Source organism: Stegostoma tigrinum, chromosome 9 (assembly GCF_030684315.1).
Source record: "Stegostoma tigrinum isolate sSteTig4 chromosome 9, sSteTig4.hap1, whole genome shotgun sequence".
NCBI lineage: Eukaryota > Metazoa > Chordata > Chondrichthyes > Orectolobiformes > Stegostomatidae > Stegostoma > Stegostoma tigrinum.
Genome location: NC_081362.1, coordinates 87,091,767 through 87,119,653, shown reverse-complemented (window position 1 = coordinate 87,119,653; position 27,887 = coordinate 87,091,767). Strand labels below are relative to the sequence as shown.

The window sequence follows — 27,887 nt, the reverse complement described above, 5'->3', positions numbered from 1 at the left end:
AACAGGTCAATGAGCAAGGAAGTATGGGTACGAGTTAGGGCACAGGAGGCAGTTTTAGAGAAGGGCAGATTTACACAGTAGGATATAGGAGCATGGCTAGAAGGGTGTTGGTATTATCAATTCCAGCAGTAAGAAAATAATACCAAAATTACTGACTAGCACATAATATATTTAGAGTTAAAGTTAGCTACACATGATAAAAACTATTAATTTGAGTTCTTTTTGTTAGAATTAGTCCTTTCCGTTCTGTTATTTACTTGGGTGCTATTCTCCACACACTCCATTCCCTAGGTACCAAGTTCATCTCTTTCTGTACCACTTTCTCAGCCTGCTCACAACACTGTGTCATGTTAAATCTTTAGCTCAGTTGCCGATCCCTTCATCATAAAGGTAATGTTATTCCATTTCCATAATTTCTTCAGTATCCTCCCTCAACGCAGCCCATCTACTGATAGAAATCTTCATCCATGCTCTTGTAACCTCCAGACCTGACAGTGAATCCCTTTCAACTATTACCCATGTGCTCACTGATCTGATTATTCCCGATGCATTAATCGCTCAGTTGAAAAATTTGTCACCTTTCTGTTCAAATCTCCCCAATTGCTATTCCCCATATCTAACTTCCTCCAGCCCTGCAATTCTTGAGAGTTCAGCATTTTCCAATTCCAATCTTTTGTGCACTCAGTTTCCTTCACCACACTGAGCCTTGTTCTCAAGTCTCCAGCCCTAAAGCTAGGGAATTCCCTCCCAAAGTCTATCCACCTCTCTCTCTTTTCAGACATTCTTAAAAAGACTTACCACTTTGACCAAATGTTTAGTCACCTCTTGCATCATCTCCATTGGCTAGGTACAATTTTTTGCCCGATAGACACTTAACTAACCCTTTGTCTCCTGCTAACTGCATTAAAGGCTACAACACCCAAGGAAAGCCTCAATTCAAGAAGGCAGCTTACCACAACCTTCTCTAAGGCAGTTATGGTTAGACAATAGATGCTAACCTAGACAATAATGCATTACGTTACATGAGTGAATAATAATAAGAGAAGTTGCCTGACTTCTTCAGAGCATTATAATAAAATACTGTATCCCAGCTGTCTCTTCCCTTGGCCTTTTATTTGATGCTCCAATGTGCTGTATGCTACTGATCACAGCATAACCACTATGAGTATATCTGTCCAGGTTTTCTCCAATGATCTTTATTTCAACTGACACATAACCTTGCTTAAATCTTTGTAAATTTTCACTCATTCAACATTAATTTCAGACTGAAACTTCCTTCCAAATTGAAGTGAAAGTTATTGAACTAGAGATGGTCATTACTGAGCATGCATTCTATAACCATTCACTCAATTTACCTTGCCTATAGTCCGATTTTAAAGTGGGATAATCAACAGATTCACCTTTGATCACATCATTATTTTGAGATGTTTCAAGAGGATCATCAACAGGGACCTCCACCTCTGTAACAGGAAACACTGGGAGTTAGTTATTGCATGATTAGATCTAACAACTAACAGTCTTACAAAACTTAGCTAACTCATTTAAAGGATAAGCCAATGACTAGAGCCTTTGGGGATTGATTTAGAAAGTTAAAAACTGAAGTAAATGAGCATCAATCTAATGTAATACAATCTGTACTCCATGTATATTAAATACAACACATTGCATGTAAGCTTTAACAACTTTCTTAGTGCAATTCATGCACGGTTAACTTGGAATTATATTTTAAAGTTTGGTTTGTAAGTTCCCCATGTCATGTAAGATCCTGCAATGCTTCAACCTTGTGTAAATCAGCTAAAATCATAGGAATTCTCATCAAAAGTCAATTGTTATTACCTTAGAATTTACCAGCAGTGGAAAGCAAAATAATTTTATTCATTTATCATTGGGACACTTGTTCTACCAGCACCTTCAATTAAATTAAGGAAAAGTATTCTGCCCTTGTATCTGTTTGACAATGGGGTGTCTCCCTAATGGGTTTTGAATCAAGGTGATGCCATCCTTAGTACTTTTTGAAAACTCTTAGGTTGGTCTTAAGTGCACTCCATTATATAAGACTAGGTATCAATTTGGAAACTATTTTTGAAAATCAAAGACAGCCTCTTCCTAACAGAAGTCTTGGCTCCTCTTTACCAGAATCAGTCATGATTTCAATAATATGTCATTCCAAAGACACAGACACGTTGCTGAATTTTGTAGTTGTTACTGTACCTTTTGTACAAACTCTTGTAGTAATATCAAACTAGGAGAATGGTGCTACAACTAAAACGATTTTGTATAATGTGCCAAAATTCTTACCATCATCGTCAGTCCGTTCTTTGCTGCTACTCTCTATTCCTGATGTGTGGGAACTCCTGCGGCTCATCATTGAGCTATTATACTTAACTATACTGTGCACAAGTTCAGTGGAGAATGGTTCATCCACTGTCATCTCCACAGACATTCTGTGCCTTGAATCTGCCTCAATTCCAGAAGTATGCGAACTACCATGGCTAACTGTTGACTGACGGGAGAGCCGTTTATTCCTTGTGCTTCCATGGCTGCTTCCACTGCCATGAGAGTGCTCATCTAGTCGCTCAAGATCCATCTCAAAGGCATCACTGATGTACGATTCTCTGTAGCGCTTTTTCTCTGTATTGCACAAGGTGAAGGAATGCAAGCTAATATAAATACAAAAAGTATGTCTCCCAAAAATAACGCAAAATAAACTGGTTACATTATTCACTCTTCCAAGTAATTGAGTAAGTATAGAATTACCAGATAGATGTGGGAAGCTGTCATGTCTAAATTGAGTTTTGAAAGTAGGGTCGCAATAGAGATGTTTCTCATAATGCTTTAAAAATACTGGTTTCTTACAAAACTAAGATGAAACATCTATGGTGGAAGTCCTGTGCACATTAAGCAATTTATTTCAGATTCAAATTAATTACGCAGGGTAAAAAAAACCTGAATTAGAACCATTACTAAAAATGTCTCTCACCATAATGATTGGGAAATGTTTCAGATTTCCTGCTGACAGAAGCAAGCAATGAGGTACAGTATGGCCTTTCATAAATACAACACAAGATGGCAGCAGCAGCCGAAATAACCTGAGAGAAGCACATACCGGGTGTAATACTCACAAGTTCCAGACTAACTAAGCCAGTAGAATCCAAGAAATAGAATTTATAGTTTGTCTGTAGATAAGAGATAATGGGAACTGCAGATGCTGGAGAATTCCAAGATAATCAAATGTGAGGCTGGATGAACACAGCAGGCCAAGCAGCATCTCAGGAGCACAAAAGCTGACGTTTTGGGCCTAGACCCTTCATCAGAGACCCTTCATCTGATGAAGGGTCTAGGCCCGAAACGTCAGCTTTTGTGCTCCTGAGATGCTGCTTGGCCTGCTGTGTTCATCCAGCCTCACATTTTATTATCTATAGTTTGTCTGTACTCTGTTTTAAACATAATTCTTGAACCATTTCATTTTTCAGTCCCCTTGCAGTCTGGAAAACAAATCCAAAATCCCATATCCCTTCCCACATAAGTCTTGGCTTCCAAGTCAATGCTGTCTGGGAGAAAATCCTATGAATCCAGAAATAAAACTTCCTCTGGTTCTTATGTCTTCCCTTAATCTGTATTGTTACATATTGCCCAGTCTGACTGAGGACAACTCTTTAACTTTGAATTTAAAAAAATGTAATGGTGAAAGAACAAAGAACATTACAGCACAGGACCAGGCCCTTCAGCCCTCCAAGCCTGCAGCAACACACTGCCCATCGCAACTAAAACCCTTTACCCTTCCAGGGACTGTATTCTTCTGTTCCCATCCTATTCATGTATTTGTCAAGATGCCCTTTAAAAGTCACTATTGTATTTGCTTCCACTACCACCTCCGGCCACCTTCTGTTTAAAAAAAAACTTGCCTCATACATCACTTTTAAACCTATGCCCCTGAGTAACTGACTTCCACCCTGGGAAAAGCTTCTGACTGTTCTACTCTGTCTCTTCCCTTAATAATTTTGTAGACCTCCATCAGGTCATCCCTCAATCTCCATCGTTCCAGTGAGAACAACCCAAGTTTCTCCAACCTGTCCTCATAGCTAATACCCTCCATATCAGACAACATTCTGATAAATCTTTTCTGTACCCTCTCCAAAGACCACCACATTCTTCTGGTAGTTGGCAACCAAAACCGAACACAATATTCCAAACGCAGCCTAACTAAGGTTCTATAAAGCTGAAACATTACCTGTCAATTTTTAAACTCAATGCCCCAGCCAATGAAGGCAGGAATGCCACATGCCTTGTTGATTACCTTCTCCACTTGCGTTGCCACTTTCAGTGACCTGCGTACCTGTACACCCAGATCCCTCTGCCTATCAGTATTCTTTAGGGTTCTGCTGTTTACTGTATATTTTCCATCTGGATTAGACCTTCCAAAATACATTACCCCACATTTTTCTAGGCAGCCATCATACCCTCTGTAAACCACCCTCTGTAAACCACCTTCTAGAAGCAGTGACTCCACTGATTCAAATTTTCCTCACATTAGTTAATCATCATCACCACTCTGCTGTCCTATTCTGGGTTATCACTTTCACTTGAACGTGGAGGATGGCTTGCTGAAGTCCACCTTCTGAAAGCAGTGACTGCACTGATGCAAATCTTAAACTGCACAGGCCTTGCACCAGCACGCCCTCCAAACAGCTTACCACAAACAGACTCAATGCAACGTCTACTGAGGAGAAAGGATTTACTATGCATTGAGTAGCTCTGCTCTAATAAAACTTCTCCAGATGCTGATTTGCTAACAGTATCCCTCTTGAGAAAATATTATGACCATTGAGGAAAAGAAAAAGTGAATCTGCAATAAGTTGTACATTTAATATCTCAGTTCCAAATGTCAGTTACACAAGACTGGATGGAAAAAAAAAATTTTTATATAGTTCCTGATCACATCATTAGAGTCCTTCTCAGCCAACAAGCTACTTTTTAATTGTGGTATAATCAGAACAAAATCTCAGAAACTGTAAGCAAACAAACTGGTCAGATGACCTGTTTATGATGACATTGGTCGAGAAGGGAATATTGGACAGAAGACCTCTCCAAACAGACAAAGTTTATGCGTTTTTTGGTACTTCGGCAACTTAGAGGTAACTTGGAGCATATCCGCAGAGTCCTGGCTGTTCGGTCAACTTGTTGTTTGAAGTAAAAAGAACTTTACACATGTTTAAAATCATACACCTGATATTTTCCACGCACCCAGGTTGTTTTCTCTGTTCTTACCTTCCATTTCTTCAATTTTTCGAATTTGTTTGAGCACAGGCTGAATGTTCATGTAGAGGCGATGGCTGCTGCTGAGGAGCTGCAGCAAATGCCTGGATCGGAACGGACAACCTGTGTAATAGATCAGCTTCCGGGCAGAGGGTAAACCATCTGGCTGGATCTCAAACTTCTTTCCCTGCGTCAAAAAGGGATGCAAAGGTTTAAAATCACACAATAAGATCAGACCCTAGCTTAGTTCTTTTCAGTTACATCTGCTCAGTTCCATAGGAAATTCAGGTATACTTAATAACTTAATAATTGATAAGAAAGAAAAAGCCTACAATGTTCCTCAATAAATTGTTTAGTTCAAGAAAAATCTTTAATGCGATGTGTGTGTTGCTGGCAAAGGCAATATTTGTACCCCATGCTCCATTGCACTGGGGAAGGTGGTGCTGAGGTACCTTCTTGCATCATTGCAGCAGCCCATCTGGTACAGGGAAATCCATACTGTGGTTAGAATGCAAATTCAGGATTTTGATCCAGTTACAGTGGAGGAACAGTGATACATAGTTCCTCATTTAGATGGTGTATGTCTTGAAGGGGACTTGGCAGGCAATGGTATTCTAATGCCACTGCTGCCATTGTCCTTAGAGCAATTAACAGCTATTTGGCCTATAAAATCCACGCCGTTTGCTGGGAAATATTTTATTCTATTGTAAACACCTCACACTGACTACTACCTCTTGATTCCTACTTTAGAGAACACCAGTTATGGCCCAGAACTGTGCAGGGTTGGTGGATTGGCCATGCTAAATTGCCCATAGTGTTCAGGGAGGTGTAGATTAGGTGGGTTATAGGGGATGGGTCTGGGTGGGATGTTCTGAGGCTCGGTGTGGACTTGTTGGGCCAAAGGGCCTGTTTCCACACTGTAGCGATTCTTAAAAAAATACTAGATATTGCTGCATACTTTAATAATCCATAATATCCCCTTCACTATTTAGTCTATGTAAACACTCTGAAGTAAAGCACATCAGCTATCTTCCACAAGTGACCACTTATACAAATCAGTGGTATCCAACAGCAGATGATATTGTACTTTCTGGCAATATGTATATCGGTGTGTCATTGCTTTTATGGTTCAAAAAATCAGTGCGTACAGAAGAAAAGAAATGGAAGGGTGTTTCTGTTCTTTCTCAAAAGCATCATTTTAAGTTAAATAACAGGGAGGATTATGACATCAGTTTAATTAGTGATACAAAACTGAGCTACAATATCTTGTCTTGAATTCAAAATCTTAAAAAAAAGTTAGGTCCTCAGCTAAGCCACTTCCATACCTTTCATACCCCTATACTTGCCAATTCCAATGTCCTTGATTGTCCTCCCATTAAAGACTGTGAATTTGAGGTCACCCAAAATTCTTTTGCCTGTACCTCAACTCGTACCAAGTGCTGTTTTTGTTTTGTCTGTGCTTGCTAACCTACACTGCTTCCCAGCTAAAAAACATCTTGATTTTGAAATGCTCAATTTTGTTTCCAAATCCATTCATAGCCTCCCACTCAGCCCTCCCCATCTCTGATCTATTCCATCTACATTCCCCCAAGATTCCTGTATTCCTTCACTTATAGTCTTTAGTGTTCCCTGGTGCAATCATACAACCACTGCCAGCTGTGCCTGATGTGTCAAAGCTCTAAGTAATTGAATTCACTCCCTGAACATCCCCTCCTCTCTCTCCTCACTTAAGAGGCATCTTAACTCCTACTTTTAATCATCTGCACTACATCTCATGTGCCTCTCTGTAGGTTTGGTTTGAAAATGCCCTGATGAAACAACCTGCATAATGCAGAGATAGTAGGAACTGCAGATGCTGGAGAATCTGAGATAACAAGGTGTAGAGCTGGGTGAACACATCAGGCCTAGCAGCATCAGAGGAGCAGGAAGGCTGACGTTTCGGGCCTAGACCCTTCTTCAGAATTTTTTTTTTCTGAAAGCTCTAGGCCCAAAATGTCAGCTTTCCTGCTCCTCTGATGCTGCTTGGCCTGATGTGCTCATCCAGCTCTACACCTTGTTATGTATAATGCAGAGTTGTTTTTATGTGTATATTTGGATGATAAAGCTGGAGCTATCAAGGCTGATTTCAGCCACTGAAGCCAGGTTCAGAAATAAAATAATTTGCTTTTACACAGCTCAAGGAAGTTCCCAGTACTTTACAGAGGAATAAAAAAAATTGAATGCCAAGAGCAATTTTAAATAACATGCCCAAAAAACTCATGCATAATATAATTCCATCACAGGGGCAAAACCAACATAGTAAGACCATAGATTTCATGAAAATGAATACTGAGCAATATTTGGGGTGAGAAACTATTATTCACTGGATAATGAAACTTCTGGAATGAAGAATGAATAGTTGAAAACTAGACCTACAAGATTCCAATGCTGGCAGGACAACATTCCTCTACTTACCAGGAAAGTAAGCTTGCCGACATTTGACCACGGAAAGTCATATAGCAACTGTCGGATGCCATGAGATTCCTACGAGCAATACAAAATCAAAAAGGTAATGTGCTTGACGATTAATTGCACCAAAAATACAAGGGTATAATGGAGGAATTCAAAATGCAACCGAATAATCAATCTGCGAGGATTAAATGAACATTACATTTTTGCACAGTCTGTACCTGATAAATATGTATGCCTCTCAAAGTGAGCCCAAGCACTACAGAGGGACGCTCTTCTTTCTTATCCTGCAAAAAAAAATTGTTACAGGCATAAAGGCAAAATAGTTTTCAAGAAGTCATCCAGGGCTAGTTGATAATGTGTTAATGCATACCAAGTCCCATTTACCTATCATCCCTATATTTAAGCAGTACCTCGGTTTTAAAATTTACATGCTTATTTTCAAATTACTCTCCCCTCCCTATCTCTCTAATCTCATCCAGCCCTACACCTCCCAAATCTGTGCAACTCTCATTCTGAGCTCTTTGGCGACTCACATTTTAATTGCTTCTTCATAGATGCCAACATCTGCAGTTCCCATGCCCTAAACTCAAACTGCTTCCCATTTTTCTACCTCTCTTTCCTTCTTTGAGATGCTGCTTGACCTAGCTCCATGACACTCTGTGCCATAACACGTCCTTATGTGGTTTGGTGTCAGATTTTATTTGCCAACTTGCCTCTGAAAAGGCTTGGGGAGTTTCACTACATTAACGCTGCTACAGGTAATTGTTGTTGTGGCTGAGATTGTTGGCCAACGCTACAAATATTGGATCACATTTTTTCCACAGTTGATCAAAACATATCAATACTAAGGATGACCATTGCATGTACACACCGAACAAATTGAACATGTAGCATAGAGAGTTCTATGGCAAATCTTTAAACCAAGCTTCTGCCATAGGGAACATCCAACCTAACCAGACACAAGTTGGCAACAGTATGTATACTGCTTAAGATCCAAGATAATGGGAACTGCAGATGCTGGAGAATCCAAGATAATAAAGTGTGAAGCTGGATGAACACAGCAGGCCCAGCAGCATCTCAGGAGCACAAAAGCTGACATTTCAAGCCTAGACCCTTCATCAGAAAAGGGGGATGAGGAGAGGATTCTGAAATAAATAGGGAGAGAGGGTTCCCGAGCGAACTATGAGTTACTGTTCCTGCAACCTACGGGTGGCATTATTATGGCACTGCAGGAGACCCAAGATGGACATGTCATCTAAGGAATGGGAGGGGGAGGTGGAATGGTTCGCGACTGGGAGGTGCAGTTGTTTATTGCGAACCAAGTGTAGGTGTTCTGCAAAGCGGTCCCCAAGCCTCCGCTTGGTTTCCCCAATGTAGAGGTAGCCACACCGGGTACAGTGGATGCAGTATACCACATTGGCAGATGTGCAGGTGAATATTTGCTTGATGTGGAAAGTCATCTTGGGGCCTGGGATAGGGGTGAGGGAGGAGGTGTGGGGGTAAGTGTAGCACTTCCTGCAGATGCAGGGGAAGGTGCCGGGTGTGGTGGGGTTGGAGGGGAGTGTGGAGCGGACAAGAGAGTCACGGAGAGAGTGGTCTCTCTGGAAAGCAGACAAGGGTGGGGATGGAAAAATGTCTTCCTACCACTAAAAACAGCCTGCTGTGTTCATGCAGCTCCACACTTTGTTATCACCCATAAACCTTTAATTTTAAACTATTGACCTAATTGAATCAAAAGCTACCATATGATGGGTTACACGGTGGCACAATGGTTAGTTCTGCTGCCTCGGAGCATCTTGGACCCAGGTTCCATTCCACCCTTGGGTGACTGTCTGCATGGAGTTTGCACATTTTCCCTGTGTATGTGAGGGTATCCTCTGGGTGCTCCAGTTTCCTCCCACAGATCAAAGATGTGCAGGTTAGGTGAATTGGTCTCATAGTGTCCATGGATGGGCTGGCTGCTTGGATGTGGGGTTATGGAGATAAGGTGAGGAGGTGGGTTTGTGTGGGATACTCTTTGGCGAGCAGTGCAGAGTTGATGAGCCAAATGGCCTTTATCTGCACTCTAGGGATTCACTGATTTCAGTTTTGCTTCACTGAAGGCCAAATATGAAGGTTTAAATTAATTCCTGCTGCAACAGGCCAATATTCTTTAATAGCATCTAAAAGAAACATTTAAACTGAAACCTATGTACACCAAATCAAAATGTCAGCAGCAGACATGACATTTGTTTTACAAAATCACTCTCATTTCCATCTTATTACCATAATGACCTTTGTTGCAACATAAGGGAATTCAAAATTATCCATCCTCATTAACCACCTTATTTTGCTCGACAGAATAATATTATGTGAAAGTCAATGTGGTATAAATTAGAGACATTTGTAATTTCTGTTACTATTAGTTTTCAGGTATTATGTATTAGCGTAAAACTAAGATGAATTAGTACCAGGCATTCCGTTGAGTTAACATGGTAATCTGCTTCAGGCTAATGGAACCCTTTGCATTTCTAGGTCTCAACAGGCAGAAACTCAGCTTCAACACACTCAAGACTTTTCTAACTATATAGAATTCACTTCCACATGGTCAGTAGCATGCTAAAAAAATACAGAAAAACTACTTTCTTAGATAGCAAGCTACAGAGTCAGTCATAACTTAAATATTGATGTAGAGTATGAGGGAGGGGAAATAAGGCTGAAAATACTTATGTTCCCAGAAATTCCCCTCCGATTTATTGCTTAATTGTCTACAATCATTTGTGACAGGATTGCACAGCTACACACCGATCCAATGAGAATGCTTTATGCTTGCTTTGTAGCTTCACTGGTTGACATCTCATTTTGTCTACTGGGATTGGTTAGCTAGCTTGATTGTGATAAGAGGCATGTTTTTACAGATAACACTGGCATACACAGATGCCGCTGATGATGATGCTTCACAGTGCTTCACGGATGCCCAGTTTTGAGCTATTACAATGTTCTTTCACCACTACAAGCTTGTAGATGAGTTTATTATGGTTGGATCCAGGAGAAAGGTTGACGAATACTGGAGTCTTTTGAAGCAGGATGAAACTTTGCTTAAGCATAGAAAATATTAATTTAGACAGGTCAAGACCACCTCTGCCTCAAGGCTATTAGCAGGTACTATCTTACAGTCACAAGAACCTTCTTAGTCAAACATGCATATTAACCCCTTATACTACATCTCTTCCATCCTCGCCACCACACCCTCACCCCCCATAACCTCAGTCTTTGACTCTAATCACACAAAAATGGGAGGAGATGGCCTCATTGTATTATTGCTGGACGTAAATCCAGAGAACCAGATTCGAATCCCGCTGTGGCAGATGGTGGAATTTGAATTCAGTAAAAATATTTGGAATTAAGAATCTAATGACGTCCATGAATTCATTGTCAATTATTGGGAAAAGCCCACCTGGTTCACTCACGTCCTTTAGAAATGGGAACTACCATCCTTACCTGGTCCGGCCTACATGTGACTCCAGACTCAGCAATGTAGTTGACTCTGAACTGTCCTCTGGGCAATTAGGGATGGGCAATAAATGCTGGCTCAGCCAGTGATCCCCTCCCCTCATTAATGAATAAAAAAGTTACAACTTATTTACATCTCCCTTCAGCAGTTGTCATTGTCACGTAAAAACCAGGGGCAGGAGTAGGCCATTTGGCCCTTCAAACCTGCGCCACTATTCAATAAGATCATGGCTGATGTTTTCACGGCCTCTGCTCTACTTACTCACTCTCTCACCATAACCCTCAACTCCTTTACTGTTTAAAAAATTTAACCATCTTATCTTGGCTTTGAAAACATTCAATGAGGAAGTCTCAACTATGTCACTGGGCAGGAAATTCCACAGATTCACAACCTTTTGGGTGAAGAAGTTCCTCTTCAATTCAGTCCTAAATCTGGGCCCCTTCATTTTGAGATAATGCTCTCTTGTTCTAGTTTCACCTGCCAGTGGAAACAACCTCCCTGCTTCTGTTATCCATACTCTTCATTATATTATATCTTTCTATAAGATACCTGCTCATTCTTCCAAATTCCAATGAATATAATCCCAGTCCACTCAGTCTCTCCTCATAATCCAATCCTCTCATTTCTGGAATCAACCAAGTGAACCTCCTCTGCACGCGCACCCCCCCCCCCCCCCCCCCCCCCCCCCCACCCCCCGTGCCAGTATATCCTTTCTCAAGTAAGGAGACCAAAACTGCAAACAATACTCCAGGTGTGGCCTCACCAGCACCCTATACAGCTACAGCATGGCCTCGATGCTTTTAAACTCAAACCTTCTAGCAATGAAAGACAAAATTCCATTTGCTCTCTTAATTACCTGTGGTACCTGCAAACCAACCTTCTGCAATTCATGCACAAGGACACTCAGGTCCCTCTGCACGGCAGCATGCTGCAAGTTATCATTCAAATAATAGTCCTCACTACTGTCATTCCTACCAAAATGGATGAATTCACATTTATCAACATTGTACTCCATCTACCAGGCTTTGTGCACTTAAACTATCTATATCCATCTGCAAACTTTCAGACGCCTCTGCACACTTTGTTCTACTATTTGTCTTAGTGTCATCTGCCAACTTTGACACACTACATGTGGTCCCCAACTCCAAATCATCATCGTAAATTGCAAACAATTACAGTTCCATCTCTGAGACAACAAGGTGTAGAGATGGATGAACACAGCAGGCCAAGCAGCATCAGAAGAGCAGGAAAGCTAACGTTTCGGGCCTAGACCCTTCTTCAGAAATTTCTGCCATTTCTGAAGAAGGGTCTAGGCCCAAAACGTCAGCTTTCCTGCTCCTCTGATTCTGCTTGGCCTGCTGTATTCATCCAGCTCTACATCTTGTTATTTCAGGTTCTCCAGTATCTGCAGTTCCTACTATCTCTGAAGCAGTTTCAACTCTGATCTCTGAGGCACACACTGGTCACTAATCACCAACCAGAAAAGTACTCATTTATTGCTTCCTGTAAATTAACAAATCCTTCACCCATGCTAATACATTGCCCGTCACGCCGTGCACCTTTATCTTATGCAGCAGCCTTTTGTGCAGCACTTTGTCAAACCCCTTTTGGAAATCTAGATACACGCATTATGCACCACGCTCATAATGTCTTCGTGGAATTCCAGTAAATTAGTTCAACATGACCTGCCCTTCATGAACCCATGCTGCACCTGCCCAGTGGGACAATTTCTATCTAGATATCTTGCTAACTCTTCCTTGATGATAGATTCAAGGATTTTCTCCAAAACAGAAGTTAAGCCAACTGGTCTATAATTCTGCTCTCTGATATAGCTCTCTGATGAAGGGTCTAGGCCTGAAACGTCAGCTTTTGTGCTCCTGAGATGCTGCGTGGCCTGCTGTATTCATCCAGCTTCACACTTTGTTATCTTGGATTCTCCAGCATCTGCAGTTCCCATTATCTCTGGCCTATAATTCACCATCTTTTGTCCACTTCTTTTTTTAAACAGTGGCATCACATTTGCTGTTTTCCAATCTGCTGGAACTGCCCAAGAGTCCAGCGAACTTTGGAAAGTTACTACAAGCGCATTTGCTATTTCTCCTGCCATCTCTTTTAGCACCCTCTTTCATGATAATGATTGTTTCTAGGTTCTCACATACCTTAGTCTCCTTTTCATCAATTACTGGCATGTTATTTGTGTCTTCCACTGTGAAGACCAACACAAAATACCTGTTCAATGCCTCAACTATTTCCTCATTTCCCATTACTAAACCCCCTTCTTACCATTAAATGACCAAACGTTTACATTAGCCACTCCTTTTTATATATATTTGTGGAAACTTTTGCTACCTGTCTTTATATTCTGAGCTAGTTTATTCTCATAATCTTACTTTTCTTTATCGCTTTCTTTTGTGTGACTTTCACCTGACCTTCAAAGTTTTCCCAATCTTCTAGTTTCCCACTGGTCTTTGCCATTTCATATGCCTTATCTTTCAATTTGATAGCCTTCCCTTATTTCCTTAGACATCCATGGCTGACTACTCCTTTTTCTACAGCTCTTCCTTTTCAGTAGTATATACTTTTGCCTAATACTTTGAGCCTCCGCTGCTTTACACAAAGAGAGTGTCCAATAATCCCTCTTTTTTTTAAAGAGTGCATGCATAGCAGTGACTTCTGAAAGTGAATGAGTCAGTGCAACAGTGTGCAAGGAACCTCAGGGGAACCATGGAGCGACTGTATAATCCTGCAGCTTAGAGGCGGCATTAGTAGTGTCACAGTACACAATGAACAAAATGTTCAAGATTAAAATGGAATTTGGTTTACACTAGAACAATGCAGTGATCTGTCCTCTCAGTGCTGTCAAAGACAGACGCATTAGCAACAGGCAGATCGATGTGGAATGTCCTTTCTACCAGTTGTGCTTTCTTTAATAGCGTTTAACTTGGAATGGTGAAATTTCATCAGCTGAGGGAGGATAATTTGTTGGTAATGTTTCTTGATGCCATGGGACTTCATAGGGTCTACAGTCAATTCTGCTAATTCTCAAGGTCACTCTACTTTCAAATGAACATCCCAGCAACCCAACTCCTTTGGTCTGTCCTTCTAGGAAGGCAAAACGTGCTAAACAGAAATGGAGATGCTCGACTAACTCCAAGCACAGTCACAGTACAAACCCAGCTATTATTGGGAATGACTTCATACAATTGAATAGACTACCTACACCTTCATTACCTGTTTAATTATTACCCTTAATATCTCAGCCGTAATTGAATAATTCACCTGGAAGTTTCTCTTAAATGTTGCACAGTTTGATACAACTGATTGAATTGTGTGAACTAAACATACCAGTTAAGGATGGCAGAATTCATTTCCCAAAGTGCATAAGGAAGTTCAGGGTTTTCATTTTGACCATACAATATAAATTACTGGTACATGCTTCTTATTTCCAGATTTACTTTTTAAGTAGGGACTCAAATTCTCTTGCTAGATACAGTGGAATTTCAACACATTCTCTGCATCATTACTTCAGGCTTCACCCTGCTGTAGGGAGGATTTTGTGAAACTTGAAAGGGTTCAGAAAAGATATACAATGATGTTGCCGCTGTTGAAGGATTTGAGCTATAAGGAGAGGCTGAATAGGCTGGGACTACTTTCCCTGGAGCGTTGGAGGCTGAAGGGTGACATAATAGAGGTTTATAAGATCATGAGGGGCATAGAGAGGGTAAACAGACAAGATCTTTTTCCCAGGGGAGTCCAAAACTAGATGACACAGGTTTAAGGTGAGAGGGGTAAGATTTAAAAGGGACTTAACAGACAACTTTTTTGTGCATATCATGTATGGAATGAGCTGCCAGAGGAAGAGAAGGAGGCTGGTACAATTACAACATTCAAAAGGCATCCGCATGGGTATGTGAAAAGGAAGGGTTTAAAGAGATATGGGCCAGATGCTGGCAAATGGAACCAGATTTACTTAGGGTATCTGGTCAGCATGGACGAGTTGGACCGAAAAGTTGGTTTCTGAGCTGTATATCTCTATGACTAGTCCAGAAAGACAATAATTTTCAAAGCAGTCATCAGAGAGTGATGAGCCTGTGGAATTCTCTATCACTGAAAACAGTTAAGGCTAAAACATTAACTGTTTTCAAGAAGTCTGGTATAGTTTTTGGGCTATCAGAATCAAAGGGTATGGGGAGAAAGCAGGAAAAGGTACTGAGCTGGATGATCAGCTACATCATGTTGATGGTGGGTGCAGATTCAAAGGGCAAAATGACCTAGTCCTGTTCCTGTCTTCTATGTCTCTATGTTTTTACTACATCACATTACCATTCTGATCTGCAAGAGGTAGCATTTTGTATATTTTTACTAATATCACAAATGAAGTTCTCATATACTATGACACCATGCAAACAAAAGGTTATTAAAATCACCTTGGGAATTCACTGCTACTTCACAAACTTAAATGCTCTTAGCTCACAACCTACCACTTACAGACATATATACTGGAACGTGTGTGGCTCACATGTACACATAGCCACGACACCAGTACACCAACAAATAAAGTCATAGCAATAATTCTCAATTAGAATGCAGTCTAATTCTTTGAGACTGCATTCACCATCAGCCGACACAGGACCAACCAGAGTACTGGACTGTCAGCCAAGGCCAGTGGAAAAGACTTATTTTTAAATCTTGCAGAATAAACTGTGTGTGCACTATCTGCAACTTTTTCTCCTCCCATTTTTGTAACAATAATAATAGCAAATGAAAAGAAAATAATGTTTCTTACTTTCTGGAGCCTGTAATAATGAACAGGCACATCCTCCAAAAGGCAAGCCTCTTTAATAAACCGCAGCAACCCCTCTTTCTGAGACAGGCCACGGTGCTCTCTGTGCATTTCTGGAATGTGCTTCAAAATGTAGTCACAGCCCCTTTTGTTAATTACCTATGTACAACAAAGCAAACATTATTCCATTTTTTGTTAAAGCTCTAAGTATCATAATTAATATAGTCATGTGGGCTGGAAAATATGTCTGTCATCTTTCATTGCCAACAATGCAATGCTTCATCTCTACGGATCAAAACAATCATCATTCTTAGTTATATCCAGTTAAGCACATGAACTGATAGTTTTTATTTACTTCTTTTAATGAAACAGATTATTTTAAATATTTATTTGCAAAAGTTGGGAAAAACTAAAATGGAACGACTAATAATTATGGAGCTCATTAAACTAATTCTGGTGCTGCGAAATTAAGTACTGCCATCCTTTGACTCTCTGACTGCAGCTCAAGCTGTGAAAAGCAAAATGCAACCAAGCATTCAGCTGTAATTTTCTTCAGCAGTGTAATTATAAATGCTTTCTTTCACCACTGCATCCCCCCACAATTTGGAGAGAACATTTCAACCTAACAAGACAACAATGACATTTGCCCATTTTCTGGTCTATCACTAATAGATACCCCAGCGTTGTAGCTCGACATGATGGGAGCACCTGGAGGACGGGCTCGCAAATGTCAAGCTTAATGCCTGTGGAATGCCTGCCTTTAAAAGTGTTCCATCTGGAATTCCAAAACATAATTCACAGCATCTGCAAATATTGCAATTACATTCTGCATACCGAAGTTTAGATTATTAAAGTATATCAAAATCAGCAGTGATCCCAATGCTGACTACTTGGGAACATCACCGAACACTCCCCTCCATTCTGATGAACAGCATGTCAACATTACTCTCACTTTTGGATCATTGGATGACATGATGTGCAATAGCAATATATCAAAAATCTTTTTGACATTCCATATACACAGCATTAATCACAACCAACTATCTTCATCAACCTTCAACAGCCTCCACATTTAAAGAACTTAAATTAGTCAAACAAGATTTATCTTGAACAAAGCCACTCTGTTTTTTTATTTATTATCAATAATTTTCCATACGCCAAAATAATCTTTTGCTAGATTATTGTCTTGCCAAATTGCTCTGTGATTAAAGCAATGGTCTCCACTATTTCCATGGCCTCAAGCCTGGAGCCTGCCTGCTGTCTGGGCATTGAGTGTCTGTACTGCGCTTAGGAGGCTGCTCAACTCAGCTAGATGCTTCCTACAGCGAGTCTGCTGTATCTATATCTTGTTATTTAAACTATACCTTATTCATAAAAATATCTCCACACAGTCACAAATGCACTTTGGTTCTATACAGTAGCATATTAAGGAAACAAACAAACATGGGAGTGTAACTATCCAAACAAACCCAAAGCATTTCTTGCTTTTACAAGACTAAGTTACATGCATTTGAGGAGCTGGGGGTCCGATAACTGAACGGACCCCATTTAACTTCAAAGGAAGACGTCAGACAGTGGTCTTTCTCCACTGCACTTTGACAGCAGCTGTCCCAAGCTTTAGTACGTCCCTCAGCATGTGGTCCTGGACCTTGGAATGTACCAGTCTGCAACATTCAGTTGGAGTCAATGTCTTGTTCTGGAAAACCAACAAGTTTCAGGCAGACCAAAGGGCAGCTTTCACCGAGTTGAGAGTTGAAGTTGATAATTGTCTTGCTGTGCATTCCAGGAAATCTACATCTTTACTTCATCTCAGAGTAACTCTTTCTCATTCTCAGTAAACTCTTTCTCATACAGAATACTGATCACAGCTCTCTGGTATAGGTCTTGCATTCCTCTTTTCTTCACATGTGACTGTTGATGTCAGAGGTGCATCATCATGTATAAACTTCATCATTACCACGTTAATTTGCATGATACACCAGACATTTCCTCACCACTGATGTTAAGGCTGCAATTTCTGGGTTTATCTTTCTAACATTCTCTTAACCAGTGGCAATGTCACCCAAGTGTTCAATTAGATCTACATCTGCCCTATCAGAAACAAAACTCACATAAAACTTAGCAATGTCTGCATTCTCAGGATTGAACTCTGACTCAGGCCCAGAATAACTCCCTTTTTTTATGACATCAAACCTGGAGAATGTCACTAGGCATAGCTGGAACTAAAAAAAGACATACCATTCATTGCCTGGTCATATTCTGAGTGTGAACAAAACAGTTCCGCTTTGAAACAGAGAGGGAAAACAGGTTTGTGGAGAACTGCTTTTTAAAACATCATTCTATATGACAACAATGGAATGCCAAATAGTTGCACCTTTAATTCACTCACAAACAGATATGAAACGAATAAAAGCAAAATAGTGCCGAAGCTGGAAATCTGAAACAAGAGGAGGGAATGCTGGAAAAACTCAACAGGTCTGGCAGTACATAAGGAGAGAGAAGCAGCGTTAATGTTTTGAGTCCAGTATGACATTTTCAGAACTGAAAAGGTGTTGAAAATTTTTTTCTTGTTACAGATATGAAAGCCACTTGGCTATTGACTGATACTTTCTTGGTCAATCTAGTCTGTTTTTAGAACAAAATTGTGTTACGGTTGATTCTGCAGATTTTCCACAAAATCTGCATCAGATATACTTTCAGAACATCAAAAATTCCATGGGAATAGATCATTTTGTCTCTGGATGCTTTGTAGAGAAAGTTTGAAATCAGTAAAATGATACTCGTTCAGCTTCCCCTGTTTATCATGTTACCACTGCCCTTTCCACACATGGCCCAAAAAGGAAGTTCCTGCTCCTCTCCTAGCTTAGCTGTTGTTCTCAGGTGTTCCTGCCCATTCACTGTTGCCATCATTTTTGGGTATTACCTACAAAAATGAGGCCAGCCACTCTCCAGGCAGTTCCAGGAACCACTCAAGGTTGTTCTGACACCTTGTTAAATTTAATCGCTGACTACCCGTCCTGAGGGAGCCAGGACAGACATGGACTTTGCATTAACTTAGGGATGGTTGTGGTGGTGGCAGGGCTGAAGGGTTTCCAGGAGGAGAGCCGGAATGCTTCAAACAGGGTGGTGTCCATAGGAACACCAGAACAGGATTAGGCATTCAGCCTAGATAATAAAATGTGAGGCTGGATGAACACAGCAGGCCAAGCAGCATCTCAGGAGCACAAAAGCTGACGTTTCGGGCCTAGACCCTTCATCAGAGAGGGGGATGGGGTGAGGGTTCTGGAATAAATAGGGAGAGAGGGGGAGGCGGACCGAAGATGGAGAGAAAAGAAGATAGGTGGAGAGAGTATAGGTGGGGAGGTAGGGAGGGGATAGGTCAGTCCAGGGAAGACGGACAAGTCAAGGAGGTGGGATGAGGTTAGTAGGTAGGAGATGGGGGTGCGGCTTGGGGTGGGAGGAAGGGATGGGTGAGAGGAAGAACAGGTTAGGGAGGCAGAGACAGGTTGGACTGGTTTTGGGATGCAGTGGGTGGAGGGGAAGAGCTGGGCTGGTTTAGGGATGCGGTGGGGGAAGGGGAGATTTTGAAGCTGGTGAAGTCCACATTGATACCATTAGGCTGCAGGGTTCCCAAGCGGAATATGAGCTGCTGTTCCTGCAACTTTCGGGTGGCATCATTGTGGCACTGCAGGAGGCCCATGATGGACATGTCATCTGAAGAATGGGACGGGGAGTGGAAATGGTTTGCGACTGGGAGGTGCAGTTGTTTGTTGCGAACCGAGTGGAGGTGTTCTGCAAAGCGGTCCCCAAGCCTCCGCTTGGTTTCCCCAATGTAGAGGTAGCCACACCGGGTACAGTGGATGCAGTATACCACATTGGCAGATGTGGAATGTCATCTTGGGGCCTGGGATAGGGGTGAGGGAGGTGGTGTGGGGGCAAGTGTAGCATTTCCTGCGGTTGCAGGGGAAGGTGTCGGGTGTGGTGGGGTTGGAGGGCAGTGTGGAGCGAACAAGGGAGTCACAGAGAGAGTGGTCTCTCCGGAAAGCAGACAGGGGTGGGGATGGAAAAATGTCTTGGGTGGTGGGGTCGGATTGTAGATGGCGGAAGTGTCGGAGGATGATGCGTTGTATCCGGAGGTTGGTGGGGTGGTGTGTGAGAACGAGGGAGACCCTCTTTGGGCGGTTGTGGCGGGGGCGGGGTGTGAGGGATGTGTTGCGGGAAATGCGGAAGACGCGGTCAAGGGCGTTCTTGATCACTGTGGGGGGGAAAGTTGCGGTCCTTGATGAACTTGGACATCTGGGATGTGCGGGAGTGGAATGTCTCATCGTGGGAGCAGATGCGGCGGAGGCGGAGGAATTGGGAATAGGGGATGGAATTTTTGCAGGAGGGTGGGTGGGAGGAGGTGTATTGTAGGTTGCTGTGGGAGTCGGTGGGCTTGAAATGGACATCAGTTACAAGCTGGTTGCCTGAGATGGAGTAACTGATGTCCATTTCAAGCCCATCGACTCCCACAGCTACCTAGAATACACCTCCTTCCACCCACCCTCCTGCAAAAATTCCATCCCCTATTCCCAATTCCTCTCTCCCTATTTATTCCAGAACCCTCACCCCATCCCCCTCTCTGATGAAGGGTCCAGGCCCGAAACGTCAGCTTTTGTGCTCCTGAGATGCTGCTTGGCCTGCTGTGTTCATCCAGCCTCACATTTTATTATCTTGGATTCTCCAGCATCTGCAGTTCCCATTGTCTCTTAGGCATTCAGCCTATTGTACCTACTCAGCTACTGAATATGATCGTGGTTGATTCAACACATCAATGCTTTTTACTCACCCATCTCAATAACCCTGTATACAATTGGTCATCAGAAATCGATTAATTTCAAGCTTAAACATAGTCAAAACTGAGCTTCCTTAGTTCTCTGCGGTACAGAATTCCAAAGGTTCTCAATCCTTTGAGTAAAAGAAAAATTCTCCACGGCTCAGACCTAAGTGGCAACTCCCACTTTTAAGTTAAGCCCCCTAGTTTTAAACTCCAACAATTTGGGGAAACATCTTACCTGCATATACCCTGTCCATTCTTCTAGGTATTTGTAAGTTTTCAATGAGATCATCTCCATTGTGCTGTGCACAAAAGTCCCTGAGCCAGGCTGCAAGACCAGCCTTCTCATCACTGACCCATTGCTACATTTTGTTAACACAAGCACCAACATTCACCAGTGCTTGTGAGGAAAGAGTTTTTTTTTAACAAACCCTTGGGGGAAAACTGTGAAATTTCTTGCAAATCTTGGCGGAGGCAAAACAACCTGTTACACTCAACAGTTCCCTTCAATGTATCTTTCACCTTGAAATATTCATTACACTCTTTCAATAAAAGCTTCATTCAATTTTATGTCATGCACCAGTGAGTAGGTAGCAATTTTCTTTTGCTTGCATGACACGAAGGATATGAGTCAGAATGTTCTTGCTCCGCTGGCATGTGTCGAGGGGGAGTGATATTTTGTGTAATTTTTAAAACTGTGTTTTATGAAACATTGGATAAATCATCTCTGAGGTTACTAACTTTACGAAAGGTTGAGGTGTTTTCAAGGAATTGCTATAGTTGTTACATTTGAAAGAATCACAATGTGTGGTGAGGACAGGGAGAGGGTTCTGAATTGGATGATCAACCGTGATCATACTGAATGGCTGAACAGAACTGAAGGCCAGAATGGCCTACACCTGCTTCTATATTCTACATTTCTATGTGCAGTGGATCGTATATTTTTGATGACGGGGCCAACAATATCAGGTAGCCACGAAGAAATCAAATAACAAATCAGAAAACCCTCATTTAGCATTTGCTACCACAGCGATGCAGTTCATGTGAATAGCACAGTGGAAACTAGACACAAACATTATGGAGAAGGAGAACAGAGGGTCGGACTTAGATGAGAGAGGATAGGAGGTGGCTTAAAGTGGAGCATAAGCACCGGTAGGTTGGGCCAAATGTACTGTTACTCTGCTGTCAATTTTATTTTAGTCTACATAGTTACACAGGGCATATTTGTATAAGGTAGGTATTTCTTCTGAACTGAAAATATGTTTCTTGTGCCATACATGGCTTACTTTCTTGATTTAATCGGAATAAGACGCAATTTGTTTTCTTAAGCCACAATCTTAAAACTATGAGACTGATGAATGACAAGGAAACCTGAACTTTTTTTGGTCTGGGTAGAATATGGCTTGAAGCAACTTATAAACTGAACACAAGTCAGTAAGCTACCAGTTTATAGAAGTAAGCTGTTTGCTGAGATTCTTGTTTTATACACACAACAAGTACTTTAGCTAAGAATATGTAAACTGCACTAAGATTTTAAGAGTGGATTTGTCCCAGGATCTTCGACAGGCAAAGCGGAGACAAGCACGGGAATTTCTAGAAGCCTGGTACCCCACTAAGAAATCCATCAATAAACACATAGAGCTAGACCCCATGTACACTCCATTGTGAAGGAAAACTGGAAGTGAGGTAATCCAGCTCAATGGACACCAGAGTTTAAATAACAGGCAGGAAAACACAACAGTGCTTCATCGGAGGTTGCACTGATGATGTTACCCAGCAAGGTAATGAAACATCTGCGGAGCAACGAACCAGCCACAATAATCTAAGCTATTATACTTGTTCTCACGTTCATAGGGTTTGCAATATAATGTCGCCTGGTCCAAAGACCAACTGTGCAACATCCAAGACATCTTCAGACCCTAGGAAAAGGCAACAAACAGGTGTATCTCAAAAGAATATTTTCTCCCAGTCAATAACATGTTAAAAATTTTGTAACTGCACCCACAATAATGAAAATAATGTGTTAACGTAACAAACCAAAATCAAAAAAAAAATTATCCTTACCCATTGAGGGAAGTAATGCTGAGGCTCAAAATATTTTCCGGTGTGCACACGCTTTCTGTAGTTGCCCAGATCAGCCTGCAGAGCATATGCTGTCAGCAGAAAGTAGACTTCCTCTTTACTTGTGCACCGTGAATTTAAAACCTGCTCTTTCAGTTGGCAATAGTAGAAATGTCTGGCTTTCTTGTCACTGCAGGGATAGGACAGTCAGGAAATGAGCTAAACAGCTGACAATACAAGCTACACACATTCTGCTGACATTGTTTCAAAAATGGAATTGTAACCTGGCTCATGAACACAGTGGATAGCAGAGCTACAGAAGCCAATGCCTAAATAACACTGCACTGTGAAAACTGATCCTAACTGAAATCGTGACAGGAGTCACACAACTTGTAAGAATACATAATGGAAAGCAAGCAAGAGTGAGGTGAAAATCAGTCATGGACATATCTCTTTATTCCTGTACAATGGCCACCCCCAACCCTGCTTATTGGGTGTCCACCTGAAAATGCAAGCACTCAGCGTAGATGGAAAGTATTGGTGACCTGCAGGCTAGAGGCACCTTCACAAGAGCTGAAATTGAAGAGGAGTAGCCAATAAATTGATGGAAACAAAGGGTCAGATTTGTGTTACAAGCATTTCATCCATGCTCGCTCCTCCCTCACATGTAGCAGCAACTAAATAGTTCTTCTAACTGCACACCAGGAAAGAACCCTGACATTACATTTATTTTCCCATCTACCAGTTGTCTAAAATGAAGTGCAACATTATCAATTTTTTTTGCAGGCAAACAGTTTGTTTGAAAATTAGAACGCATCAGCGGCTTACACAATCAATACAGTGTGGGTGCTGGAGGAACACAGCAGGTCAGGCAGCATCAGAACAGCAGGAAAGTCGACGTTTTGTGTTTACACCCTTCATCAGGGCACAATCATTACTTTCTGTCTTACTTGCTCAAAATTATTTGACCTCTATTTTTCTTACTTATTTACTTAAGTGACATTTGGCAAAGACATAATGCTGAGCAATCACACAACAAACATATGTTCGAAGAGATGCTTCATACTACAGCATATTACCGGAGAAAGCAAACATTTGTCAAAGGTTTTTGTCCTGCATTCATCAGGACCATTTGTGACAATGCCGATAAATGGAGTTTTGGAGATGGGTGATGAGGGCAAAATTTCTAAATTTGCAGATGATACTGAACTGGGGAGGATGGTGAACTGTGAGAACAATGCTGAGCAACTATAGAGGGATATTGAAAAATTGGCCAAATGGGCAGACAGCTAGCACAGGGACTTCAATGCAGAGAAATGTGTGATAATACATTTTGGTAGAAGAAACACGAAGAGACAAAACAGGCTCAGTGGTACAGCTTTGAGGGGAGTACAGAAGCAGAAGGACCTCAGGTTATATGCTTCATTCTCTGCAGGTGGCCAGGCAAGATAAAACAGCTGTTAAGGATTATAGGATCCTTGGATTTATAAATAGAGGCATTGATTGTAAAAGCAAGGAAATGATACGACACCTCGACAAATCATTGGTCAGACCACATTTGGAGTATTGTGTTCAGTTCAGGGCATCTCATTTACGGAAGGATGTTAAAGCCCCGAAGAAAGTGCAAAAGAGATTGACTGGAATAATACCAGGAATGAGGGATTTTAGACACTAGGAAAGATTAGAGAATTTGGGTTTATTCACCTTGGAGAAGAGAAGATTAAAAGGTGACCTTACGGTGTACATTCAAAATTATGAACAACCTTGACATGGTAAAGAAGGGTATCCTATTTCCACTAGCTGTTTGTCAGTAACTCGGGGTCACAATCTCAAAACTGTCAGCAAGAGATGAGAAAAAACTTCTTTACTCAGTTATTAGGATAAGGAATGCGCTGGCTGGGAATGTGGTGGAGGCAGATTCCAGAGCTGGTTATGTATTTGAAAGTGATTAATTTAGAGCTCTACGGAGATAGAACTGGAGAATGGGACTAGCTGGATAAATTTTTCAAGAGCCAATAGAGACACAATGGATTGAGCGGGCTCCTTCTGGAACAAAAATTAGTACAGCATAGGAATAGGCTCTTCAGCCAACCAAGACTGGACTGACAAATGATGTCTTTCTAAAGTAAAACCTTTTGCCTCTACGTGATAGGTATCCTTCTATTCTGTGTATTCACGTCTTTGTCAAGATCCCTCTTAAACATCGTTATTGTATCTATCTTCACTATTTCCTCTGACAGCACATTCCAGGCTTTATGTAAAAAAAATTTGCCGCTCGCATCTCCTTTAAACTTACTCCCTTTTACCTTAAGCCTCTGACTCATTTTAACAGACATTTCAACTCTGAGAATAAAACTATGGCTATCTATTCTAACCATGCCTGTTGTAATTTTGCAAACTTCTATCATGTCATCCCTCATTCTACAAAGTGAAAACAAACAGAGTTTGTCCAATCTCTCTTCAGAGCTAAAATCCCTCCAAACCATACACAGCATGAAAATAAACCCTTTGTCCACTGATCCTCACCAGTCAGATATCTCAAGGTAAACTAGTCCCACCTGCCTGCGGTTGGCCCATATCCCTCTAAACCTGTCCAAATGTCTTACAGATTTTGTAACTCTACCTGCATCTACCACTTCCTCTGGCAGTTCATTTCATATACACACCACCCTCTGCATGGAATAGTTGCCCCTCAGGTCACTTTTGAATCTTTCCCTTCTCATCTTATACATACGCCCTCTAGTATTGAGCTCCCCAACTGTAGGGAAAAGGCCTTTGCTATTCACTTTATCTATGCCCCTTATTATCTTATAAGCCTCTATAAGGTCACCTCTCAACTCCTGCGCTCCAGGGAAAAAAGTCCCAGCCTATCCAGCCTCTACTTATAACTCAAATCCTCCTTCTGGTAACCAGACCATACGCAATATTCTAAATATAGCCTAAAGTTCTGTACAGTTGCAACATTACTTGCAAATTTTTATATCCCTCCAAAGTCTTACCTTGTCATATGCCTGCTTGACCACCTTATCCACTTGTGTTGCCACTTCCAGGGAACTGTGGACCTGTACACCTAGATATCCTCTGTATGTTGATGCTACTGTGCGTTCCGCCATTTACTGTATACTTCCTTACTGCATTCAATCTTCCAAAATGCATCACCTTGCATTTGTCTGGATTAAAATCCATCTGCCAAGTCTCCAGCCTATCCATATCTTCTGTATCCTCTGGCAACCCTCCTTACTATCCACAGCTCCCCCAGTCTTTATATTGTCCACAAACATACTAATCAGACCACCTACATTCTCCTCCAAATCATTTATGTATATTACAAACAACTGGGGTTCCGGCACTGATCCCTGTAGAATGCTACTCGTCACAGTTCTCCAGTCAGAAAGACACTCTTCCACCATTACTCTGTCTTCACAACCGAGTCAGTTCTGTACCTACTTTACCAGCTCACTGCAGATCCCATGTCACTTCACGTTTTGTATCAGCCTGCCATGAAAGACCTTGTCAAAGGCCTTGCAAAAGTCCATTGAATAACATCCACCACCTTGTCCCCAGTCACCTTTGTCATTTCCTCAAAATGCATGCTACCTGACGCCAGTAAGTCCATACTTTTCCAAATGTGAGTAAATCCTATCCCTAAGAACCTTCTCCAATAGTTTGTTTATTGCTGATGTAGGGATCACAGGCCTGTAATTTCCCAGATTATCACTTTTGCCATTCTTAAACAAAGTAGCAACATTGGCTATTCTCCAGTCCTCTGGGACCTTGCCTGTAACTGCTGTAAAGAGCATACAAAGATTTCGTACGAAGCCCCAGCAATTTCCTCATCTGCCTCCCTCAGCATTCTTGAATAGATCCCACCTGGTGACTGGTCTACCTCAATGCTTTTCAAAATACCCAACACCTTTTTTATATCAACATATCCTAGAATATTAAGACCCCGCTTCCGAGACTCACCATCTACAATTTCACTCTCCTTTGTGAATGCCAATGCAAAATATTCATTAAGGACCTCATCCATTTCCTCCAGCTCCACAAATAAATTTCCTCCTTTGTCCTTGAATGAACCTATCTTCTCCTTAGCTACCCTCTTGTTCTTTATACATGTATAAAACATGTAGGGATTTTCCGTAATCCTGTATTCCAAGGACATTTCTTGGCCCCTTTTAACTCTCCTAGCTCCTTATTTAAGTTATTTCCTGCTTTTTTCATATTCTTTGAGGGCTCTAACTGTCTAATTTTCCTAAATCCTTTTTCTTTTTGACTGAGCTCTTAATTTCTCTTTGCATCCAAGGTTCCCAATCTTGCCACCCCTGTCCTTCATTTTCACAGCAACACGCTGGTCCTGAACTCTAATCACCTAGTCTTTGAAAGAATCCCACATGAAGATGTGGATTTACCCTCACATAGCTGCCCCCAATCTATATTTCCCAGTTCTTGCCCAATACTATGGTATTTAGCTTACCCCCAGTTCAGTAATTTCACTCAAGGACTACTCTTATTCTTTTCCATAAGTAACTTAAAACTTAAAGAATTACGGTTACTGTTCCTGAAATGCATAGACTTCAACCACTTTGCCGGGATCGTTCCCCAATACCAGTTTAGCATGGTCCAATCCATACTATTTACATATTGTTTTAAAAAAGACCATCCTGCTCACACCGAACAAATTCAGTGCTGTAAAATGCTATAATTCTAACAACTTTTTTTTATTGTACAAGAGTGCTGATTGGTTGGCAAGTGGATTCTGATTGACAGAGGCATTGCCATGAAGAATAAAGCATTTAGTGATGATTGACAGTTAACTGCCAGGCTTTGTTTAGAATTCAAACCAGGTGGATTGACCAGGGGATGTTTATTTTTCACTGTGCAAAGATCAGGGCTTTGAGCGTTAATACATGTAGCTTCCAGTATGCATAAGTGTGCTGGTACAACCCTGGCTAATTGTCCTCAATTGATTGTCAATGTAAATGTGGGTTTACCCCATTTTTGGGAGTTATTACAAATTTTCCCAATAT

General features: G+C 41.4%; 1 protein-coding gene across 8 annotated transcripts in view; it reads right to left on the bottom strand.

Annotated features, from left to right (window-relative positions):
* zgc:172136 (uncharacterized protein LOC566376 homolog) overlaps window positions 1-27,887 on the bottom strand; it is a 114,462-nt gene that overhangs the window by 5,694 nt on the left and 80,881 nt on the right. For all 8 annotated transcript variants that reach the window (XM_048536602.2, XM_048536601.1, XM_048536597.1 and 5 more), the window contains 7 exons: window positions 22,864-23,050; window positions 15,987-16,142; window positions 7,926-7,991; window positions 7,711-7,779; window positions 5,269-5,443; window positions 2,299-2,631; window positions 1,356-1,460 (listed from right to left, as the gene is read on the bottom strand). In XM_048536602.2, coding sequence (XP_048392559.1) covers window positions 1,356-1,460; window positions 2,299-2,631; window positions 5,269-5,443; window positions 7,711-7,779; window positions 7,926-7,991; window positions 15,987-16,142; window positions 22,864-23,050 — 1,091 coding nt within the window. The remainder of the gene's footprint in view (window positions 1-1,355; window positions 1,461-2,298; window positions 2,632-5,268; window positions 5,444-7,710; window positions 7,780-7,925; window positions 7,992-15,986; window positions 16,143-22,863; window positions 23,051-27,887) is intronic.